This window comes from Elephantulus edwardii, unplaced genomic scaffold (genome assembly GCF_000299155.1).
Source record: "Elephantulus edwardii isolate Elephantulus edwardi_28Jun2011 unplaced genomic scaffold, EleEdw1.0 scaffold00226, whole genome shotgun sequence".
Lineage (NCBI taxonomy): Eukaryota > Metazoa > Chordata > Mammalia > Macroscelidea > Macroscelididae > Elephantulus > Elephantulus edwardii.
In genome coordinates, this window is record NW_006399976.1 from 4315646 (window position 1) to 4330036 (window position 14391).

The following is a 14391-nucleotide window of genomic DNA, read 5'->3' on the forward strand; positions in this document are numbered from 1 at the left end:
TTTGTTAATGTTTTTTTTATGTAGTTTGCAGGTCTTTCATTTGGTGCATAGATATTTATTATTGTTATGTCCTCTTGTTCTATTGACCCTCTCAGCATTATGTAATGACCTTCCTTGTCCTTTGTGATGGTTTTTACATTAGTATTTACTTTATCGGATATTAATATCGCTACTCCTGCTTTTTTCTGGTTGCTGTTTGCTTGGTATATTTCCCTGAGCCTTTTATTTTTAGTCTGTCTTTATCTTCATTTTTCAGATGTGTCTCTTGTAGACAACATATTTATGGATTTTGGCTTTTTATACAGTCTGCTACTCTTTTTCTCTTCAGTGGTGCATTTAAACTATTTACATTCAGTGTGATTATTGAGAGGCACGGTTTTATTGCTATCATTGTGTTGAGTTCTTTTTGGTGTTGTTGCTAGTTACTTTGGCCCATGATGCTTTCTGGTATCTCTGTAAGAAGGACATCTCTGAGTCTTTCCTACAATGCTGGTCTCGTTTTTACAAACTCTCTTAAGTTTTGCTTTTCTGGGAATATCTTGATCTCGCCTTCATATTTGATGGATAATTTTGCTGGGTACAGTATTCTTGGTTGACAGTTGTGTTCCTTGAGTGTTTGATATATGTCCTTCCACTCTCTTCTTGCTTGCATGGTTTCTTTTGAGAAATCGGCACTTAATCTTATCAGCTCTCCCTTATAGGTTACTCTTTGTTTCTCCCTTGCTGCTTATAGGATTCTTTTCTTATCTTTGGTTCTGGCAAATTTAACTATGATATGCCTTGATGTTTTTCTTTTTGGGTCTAGTCTATATGGTGTTCGCTGAGCTTCTTGTATATATATTCTCTCATTCTTTATTATGCCTGGAAAGTTTTCCTCTAGTAATTCTTCCACAACTTTTTCAGTGCCTTTACTTGCTTCTTCTTTTCTGGGATTCCAAAGATGCGCACGTTATTTCTCTTGATGGTGTCCCACATTATTCTTAGGTTTTCTTCTTTTTTCCTTCCTTTTTGAGTCTGACTTTTGCTCTAGCAAATCCGTGGTGACAATTTTGTCTTCTATTTCATTGGTTCTTCGTTCCATCTCTTCAACTCTGTACATGTGCCCCTCCATCATGTTGACAGCATCTGAAATATTGGACCTCATATTTTGGATAGTGGTTTCTTGTTTTTCCAGTGCCACTAATGCCTTGTTTGTTTTCTCTACATTGTTCTGGGCTGGTTTTTTTTTTTTTTAGTTCCTCCTGTTTTTTGTTTGTAGTATCCTGTAGTTCTTCAAGTTTGTCTTTCATCCATTGAAAATATTCAATCATTGTTCTTTTAAATTCTGTGTCCGACAGTTCCATCAGACTTTCTGCCTTCAGGAAATCCATTGATACTTTGTCACCCTTTGGGGTGATATCTTGCTTTGTGCTTGTGTATTGTGTGGAACAGCTTGCTTTCTTCAAGACATTGATGTGTTCTCGATGAAGATAATGCTCTAGAGATCAGTTGGGTAGCTATCCCACTTGTGCTTTTCTCTGAACGTCGGTCAGTAATATTTTTATAAAATCACAGTAAATTATGCACATCCATGTGTTCTTCTCTCTTTTGACATTCTTTTCCTTCTTTTTATTTAAGTGGAAATTTAGAAGATATATTTTTTCAATTATTCATATATATTTTCTTTGTTGTTGTTGTTGTATACTTTCAAGTTACACCAACTCATAGCTGACCCTCCAGTGGGTTTTGAGAGGCAATTAATCAAATGGGATGAGATTGCCAATACTTCTCCCACAGATCAGTTGGTGGATTTGAATAGAACGCTTTTTAAATTGCAGCTCAGATACAGGACCTTGTAAGTATTACCCTCTGGGGCCCTTGCTCAGGCCGGGATCTGATATCCCACCACACCAGAGACAAAGGGGCACACCAAGTCTCAGGAGAAAAGGCCAAGAGTGATGGAGGCTCTGTGCTTAGAGAGAGTTATCCATTGCTTCTGGGGACACAGGACTCAGGTGTCCCTGTGGATGTGGATATCTCCATTTTGGACTCCTTGACTGTGCATCTGTGGACCATCCCAAGAGCGAAGCAGGACAAGATATTTTAGTGTGTGCATATTTGCACACAGGAAAGAATCTCTTGTCTCCCTGAGATCCTCTGCAAACAAGTGCTCCAGGAACCAAGCAGGAGAATACATTTAAGTACAGAGGACTTTAGGAAGAGAAAAGAGATTTTTGTAGCTCTCTGCAAGAGAGAGGAAGAGAGGGATAACTTAAGAACCTCTGCATGCAAGCTACTTGTGGTAGCTGCTGAGATCTCTAATATCCTGCCACTCCACACACAAAGGAAGACTTTCAGCTCCAGGAAAAAAGGTGCATGATAAAAGTCTTGAGTAGAGCATCAGGTCTAACACCATTCAGCACTTCATATATGAAGGATGGCCATACAGTTGATGTCAGGGTATTACTTCAAGGCAAGATTCCCACAGGTCTGTAGTGCAGAACAGAGGGAACCTCAAGGACGTAAAGAAAGACAAATTTTCCCTAAAAATACTTACAGTGGAGTAAGTATCTTGCCACATTTTAACTTGGCAACTAACTAATAACTATAAAAGCAAGAACCACTAACAACTTTCAGAAACTCTGTAGAAAGGACCCAATACTCACGCAGAAAAACTTCACCTAATGTCAAGAAAGCAATAGGAAGCTTCAAACACAGTGTAAAAACAAATTAATCCTTCTTCAAAACAAACGGAAGAGAATATCAGAGACCTCATGAATACTCTATAGTCTAGAAGGCAGTTGATATGTGTTGATATGTAGACTTTAAAACAGCTAGAAATAAAAGTAAAAATGATGGAAGAAATAACAGAAGTCACAGATAAAGGAAAAAACCCAGAGGTAGAGAACTAGAAAAAAATAACCAAAATATTGATGAAGAGTTACTGAACAGTTACAGAAGAAGGTGCAAATGATAGAAGAAACAATAGAAAATAAAAGAAAGCAAATCTCCAGGACATGGAGCAAGAAGAAATAATACACAGTATCTTCTCAGACCAAAATGCCATAAAACTAGAAATTAACTACAAGACAATAAAACTTACAAAGTTGTTAACAAGGAAGTGAAATAACTTCCTACTAGAACAAAACTGGGATATAGTAGAAATAAAGAGTGAAATTTTTCTAAAGTTCCTTGAAACAAATGATAATGAAAACACAATGTTCAAAACCTCAGGTATTCAGCTATGTCAGTCCTCAGAGGCCAGTTCATAGCAATAGGCAAATGCATAAAAAATGAAGAAGCAAAATAAATGATCTAACTCAACACTTTCATCAAACACTACAAGAACAATAATATAACCCAACAGCCTCCAGAAGAAAGGAAATTATAAGTCTAATTGCAGAAGTAAACAAGAGAGAAAACAGAAAAACAATTGAAACCATTAGTAAAACCAGGAGTTGGTTTTTCAAAAGGATCAATAAAATAGAATTGCAGCACATCTTTTTCAAACTAGACCACCAGAGCTCCCCCTGTTTTCACGTGTTTTTTATTGTCCATTGAGTGAAAGTTTACAAAGAGAATTGTATTTTCATAAACAATGCACTTGACAATATTGTTGAAAACACCAATAAAGTAATCACACTTTTCCTACTTCCTCTCTGTAATTGTGTTTTCCATTAATATCTGTTTGTCTTGCCTGTCCGGCAAAATATGTACAGTAGATTCTATTTCCCTGTGACTTCTGTTTCTTTAGTGCTATTGTGATGAGTATCCCCTTATTGCATATTTTAGTGTTGTTTAGATCTTTGGAGCAGGAAACACACCCTAGAGGCTGATAGAGCAAACATTTTGGGTTATACTGCATGCTAGACACACATCTAAAGAATGATGACCTTCTCCTGGGAAGAAGAAGTCCAATAGGACAAAACGTTGCAACATGTGTCCCAAGGGCCAAAATTGGCCCAAGTTTGCATTCAGTCCCTTTCCTAGCTCTAGAGAAAGAAATCTCTTAGGAAACATAAGACAAAACAATACTTCACTATTGGTGCACATGGGAATTAATTTCCTAAAGTCACAGTATTGTAAATATTTCCCTACATTATTTCAAAACTACCTAACTAAAATCATGTGGTGAGGAAACACAATTGTGTCTTCCAGAAGCTTCACAAGTGGTTCCATCTCCCTGTCCTTCCTGGGGGCACAGCTTCTAACTTCAACAGGGGTTTGAAGGAGAAACAGCCTTGATGAACTCAGACTCTTCCCTGCTAATATCTGGATGAGCTACATCATCATCACAGGTGCTGGTACATGGGGAACAACTGCAGGCCTTCTCATAATAGTGGTAACTATAGATATATTAACAAAGGTAACAAATAAAGGCAGAGTTAACAAAACCAAACCTGACAAGTTTAAGTACCAGATCATGGAAGATCATTCTGTGTATGCCGGATACTCTGATGTTCTTTCTCGAATCTGTCTTTTCTGGAGTTGGCTCTCCCTTATGGGACCATCCTCTCTCAGCAGCTTTTGTTCGTTTCACATCTCTTTTCCCCACCCTTGTTGAAAGTATCATTTTAACTTCATCCACTTAATTGCTTATAGTAGGGATTCTCCAGGAAGAGGCATCAAGAGAGGAAATGTTGCAGTTAATTAAGCAGGATAGTGGTTTAGGACATTACATATAGTAGTTAATATCTGATGAGCAATGAAAGCACAGAATTAAATTGGAAAAGACATCTGGTCAGGTAGACAACAGCTGATTACAGAGTCTTATATTTGAGCTCCACAGGTGATACTGAATTATCAAATAACTGGAGAGTCAATGCAGAGATATGCCCGAGGATGTCTACAGCCAGGCTCTCTCTATGGACAGATAGTTCTGGTCAACTTGAGAAACAAATGGCTGCTCTTATTTTAAAAAGAGAGAGAGAGGAGGGGGCATAGCACAGTGAGGTTAGGAAATGAATCTCTGAGGAGCTGGATCAAATGCACCCAGGTACGTACTGACTAAAGTGAAGCATGTTTGACATTTTAAATTCATTGTTTTACTCAGTTTCTTAATTCCTGTATGAAATTAGCATTATTATTCTGATTGGAATGATAAGGTATATGAAACTTACAACAGTGACCTAGCCTGTGAAGGCCCGCTGTGGATAGAGTCTAGGGAAGCTCACAGTTTGCTCTAAGTTATTTGCATTTGACCAGTCTTTATAAGTACTATTTTTAAGCTGTGAAGGACATATGGTGACTAATTTTCATTTGTTTTCTTACAAAGTTTATATTCATTGTGTTTTATGCTGTTTTTCATTTATATTGTGTTTCAGATTTGTCCTGGAAATGGTTAAACCGGGTGGCTCCTTGGAGGCAAGGATTCTGAGGCTCTGTCTAACATACTTTGGACATGTTGTGAGGAGAGACAGGTCCTTGGAGAAGGACATTATGCTTGTGAGGGTGGAAGAACAGCGCAGGAGAGGAAAGCCCTCTATGAGGTGGATTGATTCAGTGACTGGAATAATTGGGATGGGAGTGTCGGAGACAGTGTGATTGGTACAGGACAGAGCGGAGTTTAGGGCTGTTGTACATAGGGTCGCTATGAGTCGCAGGCGACTAGATGGCACATAACAACAACAACAATCTCCATTTCATTGAACAGTTTCATGGTTACACCAAAGTTGCAAAGTGAAGATGGATAGTTTGCATTAGCCTTTCTCTCAGTCCCCTATTATTAACATCTTCTTTCTAGAGTCCCACATTACATTTATTTTCCACCTTTCCTTTAATTCATCTAACTCTAATAGGTTCTCTGATTTTCCTTATTTTTGGTAACCAAATCAAGTATTCAGGAGTACTTGCTAAGACTTTTGTAAAATTTCTTTCAATTGACATTTGCCTGTTATTTTTGTCATGATTAGAGTTGTGAGTTTATGAAAGGAAGATCATGCCATTTTTAAACATCACCTCAACATGACTTGTCCCTGTTGATGTTGATTTTTGTGCCCTTGGTGAACTAGTGTTTATCTGGCTCTCTCCATTTTAAAGCTGCTTTTTATACAAATTTTCACCTTGTGCTGTATGTTGGGAAAACACCAAAGGAAGACCAATTTCTAGAATAAAATGTTATATTCCATCTCCTGGAGAGCAGATTATTTCTACGAGTTATTGACATTCTTTCAAAAAGAAGATTTCTCTCTTAACATTTATGTATTTAATCACTTATTGACATGCTCTTGGGCTCATGGATATTTACTTTACACTGTGGTTATGATCCAATACTACTTTATTTTTTTTTTCGTTCAGAATATTTCAGTTTGTAATAGGAAGCTCTTTCAGTTGTCTCCTCTGACCCTTAGGTATAGCTCTATTAATACGGTGATTTTTTTAAGAAAATGTATTCATTACTTTCTTACCTTACTAAAAACTCTAACTCATCCTCTCTATGTTGTCTATATCCTAACTCAGTTGTAAATCAGATATTTCTTCAAGGAGCCCTGGCTTCTTTCATTGGAGAATAGTGTTATTTTTGCTGTTGTTAGGTGCCATCAAGTAGACCATGACTCCTGACGACACTGTGGACACCACGTCTGAACCTTGTCCTGTCCTGTGCCATCCTCACAATCCTGGATACGCTCAATTTCATTGTTACAGTCACTGTGTTCATCCAACTTGCTGGAGGTCTTCCTCTTTTTCTGTGACCCCTCCTTTCCCAGCAAGATGCCCTTTTCCAAGGACTGACCCCTCCTCACAATGTGCTGGAAGTAAGTGAGATGAAATGTCACCATCCTGTCTCTTTGGATCATTCTGGTCGTTATTGTTTTTATGTGTTGTTGGGTCATAAGCTACTCATAATTTATCTTCCAGCAGGTTTTCAGAGGCAGTAAGTGCCATGAGAGAAGATTCCCCATTCTTCTGTAGAGAAATTGGTGATTTCGAACCAAGTACCTTTGGGTTGGCAGCACATGTTACCATGAGGCCACCCATGTCTATGAGTATAAGAATTTTTTAGACCATAAAGACAAAGAGTATATTTTCCTAGTTTGACAATTCCACTTTTTTGGGGGGGGCCTTCAAGGGACTAGAACTAGAGACTGTAATTTTGCTGACATTAAGGAAGTTGTGACTCCATCACTTCCTGTCTGAATTTTATGAATACCAAACACAAAAACCAAAATCCACTGTCAGTAAATCTAGTCCAACTCACAGTGATGTTCTATCACATTTCCAAGATTTTTACAGGAAAAGACTGCCCATACAACCACTACCCTTTTATTTAGAAGCCTGGAATATGCAGTACATTATAGGGCTTTTTCTAAATCTTATATAGCATTCTAATAATGTCTTTAATTTTTTATTATTAATTTCAATAAGATTTACAGAGACTTTGGATTTCCATTAATTCATTGTTGCACTTTTCTCCCTGCCCAGCCCTGCCCCGCAGAGTACTCTTCACTTTGAAAAGTAAAAGAAAACTTTTATCATTGTTTTACAATCCCTCCCCCCAAGGCCACTCCATTATGCAACCTTCAATCTGGACTCCTATCATGACAAAAATACCTAATCACATATTCCTTTTGAACAGTTTTCTCCATCTCTGTTTCAATGCAGTATACATTATTTATTTCATCTTTCTCAGTCTCCCCCCAACCCCAAAGTCAGTCCTGTTTTACAACAGTGGCACCATGCAGTCTATGTCCTTTTGTGACTGAGATATTTCACTCAGCAATAATGTCCACTAGGGTCACCTATTTTGAATAATATTGCATGAGTTCCTTGTTTTTCATTGCAGCATAGTATTCCATTATGTGAATATATCACAGCTTCTCTATCCATTCTTTGGTTGATGGGCACTTGGGTTGTTTCCTTCTCCTTGCTATTGTTTACAAAGCTGTGATAAACATGGGTGTGCATATATCTGCTTAGGTGGCAGTTATGGTCTCTTTGGGGTATTTTCCAGTAGTGGAATTGCTGGATCAAATGGTATCTCTATTTGCAACTTTTTGAGAAACCGCCACACCGCTTTCCACAGTGGTTGCACCATTTTACACTCCCACCAACAGTGAATAAGGGTTCCTGTCTCTCCACAACCTCGCCAGCATTTGTTGCTTGCTGTTATGTTAAATTTTGCTTTTCTGACTGGGGTGAGATTTGAATCTCTCTTAGAGCTGGGGATTTTGAACATTTCTTCATGTGCTTGTTGGCCATCTGAATGTCTTTTTGGTGAAGTGTCTGTTCATATCCTGTGCCCATTTTTCAATTGGGTTATTGATCTTAATCTTATTGTGGTGCTCAACTATTTTATAAATTCTAGATATAAGTCTCTTATCTGACATGTCATTATCAAATACTTTTTCCTAGTCTGTGGCTTCCCTTTTTACCCTGTTGGAGAAGTTTTTGGATGTGCATAAAAAATTTTAAAATTTTATTATTTTTTGTCAGAGTGGAGGGGCTGCACAGGAGAGGAAGACCTTTGACGAAATGGATCGGTTCAGTGACTGGAGTGGTGGGAATGAGTGCATTTGAGATGGCTCGGTTGCCACAGGATAGAATGGCATTTACGGCTCTTGTACATAAGGTCACTACGAGTCGCAAGCGACTCGATGGCACATAACAACAACAATATTATTCTTTTGAGTGTGAACCAGCAAATCAGATCTGACTGGTACAAGAGGAGATTGTTCCTCCTTCTCGAACAGAGCACCTGGTGGATTCGGACCGAGCACCTCAGGGACTGCAGTGCAGTTTGTAGCCACTAGGCGACCAGAGCTCCCTGAATCTTATATACCACTTAATAATTTACTTTCTTACCTTGTTTTCTACTTAATTCCGATCTTCTTCTCAGCAGATTAATTTCTGCCTTTCTACGTCCACATGAAACTCTGCAGCCTTATGTTAAGGAATTGCACTGCCAATCTAAAGGCAAAAAGTTAAAAACTACCAGCTGTTCTGAAGGTGAAAAATGAACCGCTTTCTTCTGTATGATTTACAGCCTCTGAAAACGTGCTGGAGAATTAGCTATCAGTTGGTTCTGATTCAGTGGCTTGAGCCACCACCACCACCAACCTGTGCATATGGCAGAAGATCAATAGAAAAATGTCCCTATCCTGGGGCTTAATTGATTTTAAGAAATTACCTCAGTGTTGTTGTTAAGTGCCATTGAGTTGCTTGCAACCCATAGACCCTTGATGCCCAGCTGCTCCGAACCTGCTCTAATTGGTACCAACCTCATCATCTCTGACACACACAACCCCATTGCAATTGTCACTAAGCCAACCCATGTCATCAAGGTCCTTCCCTCTTCCGCTGTCCCTCCTCGGTCTCAAGCATGACATCCCTATCCAAGGATGGGTCCCTCCTGGCATCAAGCCCAGAGTATATCATATGGAGCTTCAAAATCCTTGCCTAAAAAGAGTAGCCTGGTTCCACCATCTCCAGGATGAACTACTCCATTGTTGTTGCTGTCATTGTGTACTGTAGAGTTGGAACCTACTCATAGCTGACCCTCCAGCAGGTTAATCCAAGGGAGGAAAATGGCAATCCTTCTCGCACAGAGCAGCTGGTAGACTTGAACTATATGCTTGTGGGATTGTAGCACAGCTTCTTCCCACTAGGCCATGAGAGACCCTATTAGAATATTTGAATTACCAAACTCACTACTCACAAGAAGATAAAGTTGACTGTCTCATTTGTAGAGTGACCTTTGCTATTCAATCAGTTTAGTCCTAGGTTCAGGAGTACAAAGAAAAAGATCCTGGTTGAGTATGGACGATGCAGGACGTTACCAGTGAGAGGAACATAGCTTGAACAATTGTGTCAACCTGTTTTACACAATCCCAAACTGAATATATGTTAGAAGGGTATCCACGAAAGAGATTTTTTTATGGTTCTTGTTGTTAAGTGCCATTAAGTCATAGATGACTCATAGCAACCCTTTGAACAAAAGACCTGAACACTCGTATAACTTTCATTGTTTCTCCACATTCATACTTTCTGGAGACTAGCTGTTTCAGAAGTGGATGCCATTTTTTTTAATGGTAGAATGTGTTATGTATAATTTAGATAACATTTGATTAGTGTATAGAATACTATAATATAATGGAATATTTTAGTGTTAATTATCCACAATCCAATTTCAATTCATGGAGCAGCCATATGTGCATGTAACACCATCCTATAAAGCTTTCGAAAGCGTGACCTTTAGAAGACAAATTTCTATTTCTGCCTTCAGTAGTGTCACTAAGTCAATTCCAACTACCAATCTTTTAGATATTAGTTGAGTGCTTAACTATTTACATTAATCAAGAAGGTACTGTAATGTACTTCAATATAGCACAATGTAAACATGTATTGGCAAGAGTGAGTTAACTGCAAGAGTTCATGTTACGGAGTCTTTTACAATGTCAAGCTAATGCCATCTCTTGTGTTGTTCAACTCTTAACTACAACATCGATCTAGCTTATTTTCTCCTACTTTATTTAAACTATTCTGCTCAATGTTAGTAGATGGTGTGAAAAATACTCTGTCATTGGGACTTTGCATTGGCTGTGTCTCTGCCCAGAGGCTCTTTCTCACAGTTCTACTTGACCATCTTCCTACCTGCCTTCATGCTTTTCTCTCAAAGCATTTTTAGCAAAGGTGATTATATTGTTACATGCCCTCCAATCAACCAGGACTCAACAACACTTTGACTTAGTGATCTGAACCTTGCCCTATCCTCCATCATTGCTACAATCAAAGCCATGATCAAGCCCTTTGTCGACAGTCACTGTGCCAATCCATCCTTCTATAAGTCTTCCTCTCTTTCTCTGACCCTCTACCTTTCCCACCAAGATAACGTTTTCCAAGGACTGGTTCCTCTTGAAAACGTGCCTAAAGTCTATGACACTCAATTCACTATACTTGACTCTGTGGTGCACCCCCTGGTGGCATTTCCTCCAAGACAGATTGGTTCTTTTGGAAATCCATAGTATAGTCAGTACAGTTCACTAACAACATGGTTCAAAGGCATCGACTCTTTTAATTTTTTTTCATTCACTGTTCAACTTTCAGATACATAGTAATAAAAAAATACCATGGTTTGGGCAAGGCACATTTTAATGCTTAAACTGACATCATTGCTCCTTACTACATTGGAGATGCCATTGACAGCAAATATTTCCCCAGTGAAATATGTCTTTTGATTTTTTCTGACTGTCACCTCTGGAGGTGTTCATTTTGGATTCAAGTAAAATTAAATAATTGACGAATTCATCTATCAATTTCCATCCATGATGATGTTGCCTGTTCGTACAATGATGAGTTTCTCGATGTTCAGATTTAATCCTTGTTGAATGGAAAATTGTCTTTGATCTTCTACAGGAAGGGTTTCGTGTCGTCTTTATTTTCTGCTAGCAGGAGCATGTCATCTGCACAATGCAAGTTGCTCATGGGTCTTTATCCAATACTAATCCCATTTTTACTTATATTAATAGTCCAGCTTCCCCAATGATTTGCACAACTTACAGAATGATAATTATTTTACTTCATAATTTATTCTATGTTATTATACTTTATATTGATAAGGATGATTAATAATTTTATGTACTGTCTTTTGGTCCCAGTATCACCAATATATGTGTATTATATTAAGAGAAATAATTTCTAAATTAGTTCTAAAACTTCTCTTTCCAGTGCCTCCATGGAAACAGTATAAACCAGTTAAAAAAATTTTAATGAGCATAACAAAATCTCAAGGGTTTCTAGAGAAATACTTGGCCTTAGGAAACAGTTGGGATTAGAGGTAAGAAAGTTAGTTTCAGGAGCAGGGAGAAGATAAAACATTTTGCAGTACATTAAATTTCCAGTTAAAAACACTAGATTAAGACAATAAGCAAGAAATAATTAATAAAACTCATTTAATATAAACAAGGGCCTGTTTGGTTGTTTGGTACTAACGGTTCAGTTGGGTTTGCCCCTTTCTCTCTTTCAGTAGTTTAAGCAAGTACATGGAGCCAGAAAACCAAACACATGTTTTGGAATTTATTCTTCTGGGGCTCTCAGACGAGGCCGACCTGCAGCCCCTCCTCTTTGGACTGTTCCTGTCCATGTACCTGGTCACCTTCACTGGGAACCTGCTTATCATCCTGGCCACCATCACGGACTCCCACCTCCACACACCCATGTACTTTTTTCTCTCCAACCTCTCTTTAACAGACATCTGTTTCACTTCCACCACTGTCCCAAAGATGCTTCTGAACATCCAGATGCAGAACAAAGTTATTACTTATGAAGGCTGCCTCTCTCAGATGTATTTTTTCATGATTTTTGGATACTTAGACATTTCCCTGTTGACAGTGATGGCCTATGACCGGTTTGTGGCCATCTGCCATCCCCTAAACTACACAGTCATCATGAGCCCCAAGGTGTGTGGCCTCCTACTTCTGGTGTCCTGGATACTGAGTGTTCTGGACTCTCTGTTACAATGCTTAATGGTTTTAAGGCTGTCTTTTTGCACAGAAATGGAAATTCCTCACTTTTTCTGTGACATTAATCAGGTAATCCAACTTGCATGCTCTGACACTTTCCTCAATGACTTGATGGTGTTTTTTGAATCAGGACTTTTTGGTGTTATTCCACTCACTGCTATCCTTTTCTCTTACTTCAAAATAGTTTCATCTATTTTGAGAATGTCCTCAGCTGGGGGCAAGTATAAAGCCTTTTCCACATGTGGGTCTCACCTCTCAGTGGTTTCCTTGTTCTATGGTACAGGTCTTGGGGTTTATCTCAGTCCTACTGCTTCCCAAAACTCCAAGGCCAGTGCAATAGCATCAGTTGTGTTCACTGTGGTCACACCCATGCTGAACCCCTTTATCTACAGTCTCAGAAACAGAGACATAAAACAGGCTCTAAAAAAACTTTTCAGCTAACAAAAGTTTTCTGCTTAATAGTACCATTTTAAGGAGCTTTCATAGCCTATTGGAAAGAAGCTGAACTGCAATCCCAAAGGCATGCAGTTTGAGGACACAAGCTGCTCTGTGAAAGAATGATGGGCAATATCCTCCTGTATGATTAACTGCCTGTGAAAACCCACCAGGAGGTCTCCTATGGGCCGGTTTTGACTAAGTAGTATACAACGACTACAATAGTATCCATTATCTTAATATCAGAGAATTTTGAATGATAGAGCTCAAAAATAATGAAGATCTTCCTGACTACACTTTCATCAAATCATAATTCTGTTCTTTTCAAATTTAATCTTCTTTGTTTTATACATTTTATGAAAAAATATCAGATATTAATTTAGAAAATTCTTTTTGAAAGTCTATTTTTTTTCATCAGTTCTGATAACCTAGTGGTAAGGAATTGTGTTGTCAACCTGAAGGCACGCAGTGCAAACCCACCAGCTGCTCTGTGAGAGAAGATGGTCAGTCTCCTCCTGTGGGATTTACTGCCTCTGAAAACCAGCTGTGAGTTGATTCCTACTCGATAATACACAACAACTTCTGGGTTAATGCTTCAAAGAGATATCACGCTAAGTATTTTGAGTAAGAAGTTTGTAAACATGTATTTACCAAATTGAGAGAAATGGCTGGTAATATGTTCTTGATTTTCGGAATGCTTCTCAGAAAAACACTGAAAAGCAGAGCAGTCAGGAACATTAATACCTCTTCTATCATCAGGAAGATGAGGGAATCAAAGACTCCAGTGAGATTATTGACTCCAAGAACATGCTGCATTTCATCATAGTAGAAACCTTTTATTGTAAGTGCTGATTCATGTTTCACTGTGCCTGCCACATCTGTACTCATTTTACACAGACAGGCACGTCACTGCCACTACTGACTTGGAAGCTTGTATTCTGAGATAAGAACATATTTGTTACCTCCTGTTGAAAGCGAAGAAGACTTGAAGAATTTATTAATGAAAATCAAAGAGTCTTCAGTATTAATTACCCCTCAGCTTAAAGAAAAGAGTCTTCAGAGCTGGGCTAGTAAGCAACACCATAATAAATGCATAACTATTGACATTTGCAAGGACTTAATTTACTTGACAGAACACTGGACCATTGAAGGTTATGGTGTGGTAACTCTAACGAGTAGATTAACCCTGTTCTAAAGGATTGTATTGTATTTATCATTTGAAGTTGGTTTTAGTTGTTCTGAAGACATTTTTCCTTTTTTTTGGTTTTGATATTTTTTTAATTATTATTAAATTTTATTAGTTTTAATGAACATTTGCAGAGATTTTGGGTTTTCATTCATTCATTGTTTCACTGTTTTCTCTACCCTCCTCTACAGTTCATTCTTCTTCCTCCCCCACCCCCGAATATCTGTTTTAATTGTCCAATTGCCACAGTGCTTGTCAACACCAGTTCTGATTAATCTCCTTTGTCAGTGTGTCCTTTGCCATTCCCTATCACTCCTCTCTGAGAGAGACTTC

The 14391-nt window shown here is 38.3% G+C and overlaps 2 protein-coding genes across 2 annotated transcripts in view; one reads left to right on the plus strand and one right to left on the minus strand.

Annotated features, from left to right (window-relative positions):
- The window catches only part of LOC102854765 (olfactory receptor 7C1-like), a 37402-nt gene extending 24524 nt beyond the window's left edge, over nt 1-12878 (plus strand). The window contains exon 2 of the mRNA XM_006898306.1: nt 11951-12878. Coding sequence (XP_006898368.1) covers nt 11951-12878 — 928 coding nt within the window. The remainder of the gene's footprint in view (nt 1-11950) is intronic.
- The window catches only part of LOC102845651 (olfactory receptor 7A17-like), a 215957-nt gene that overhangs the window by 109277 nt on the left and 92289 nt on the right, over nt 1-14391 (minus strand). The window lies entirely within an intron of this gene.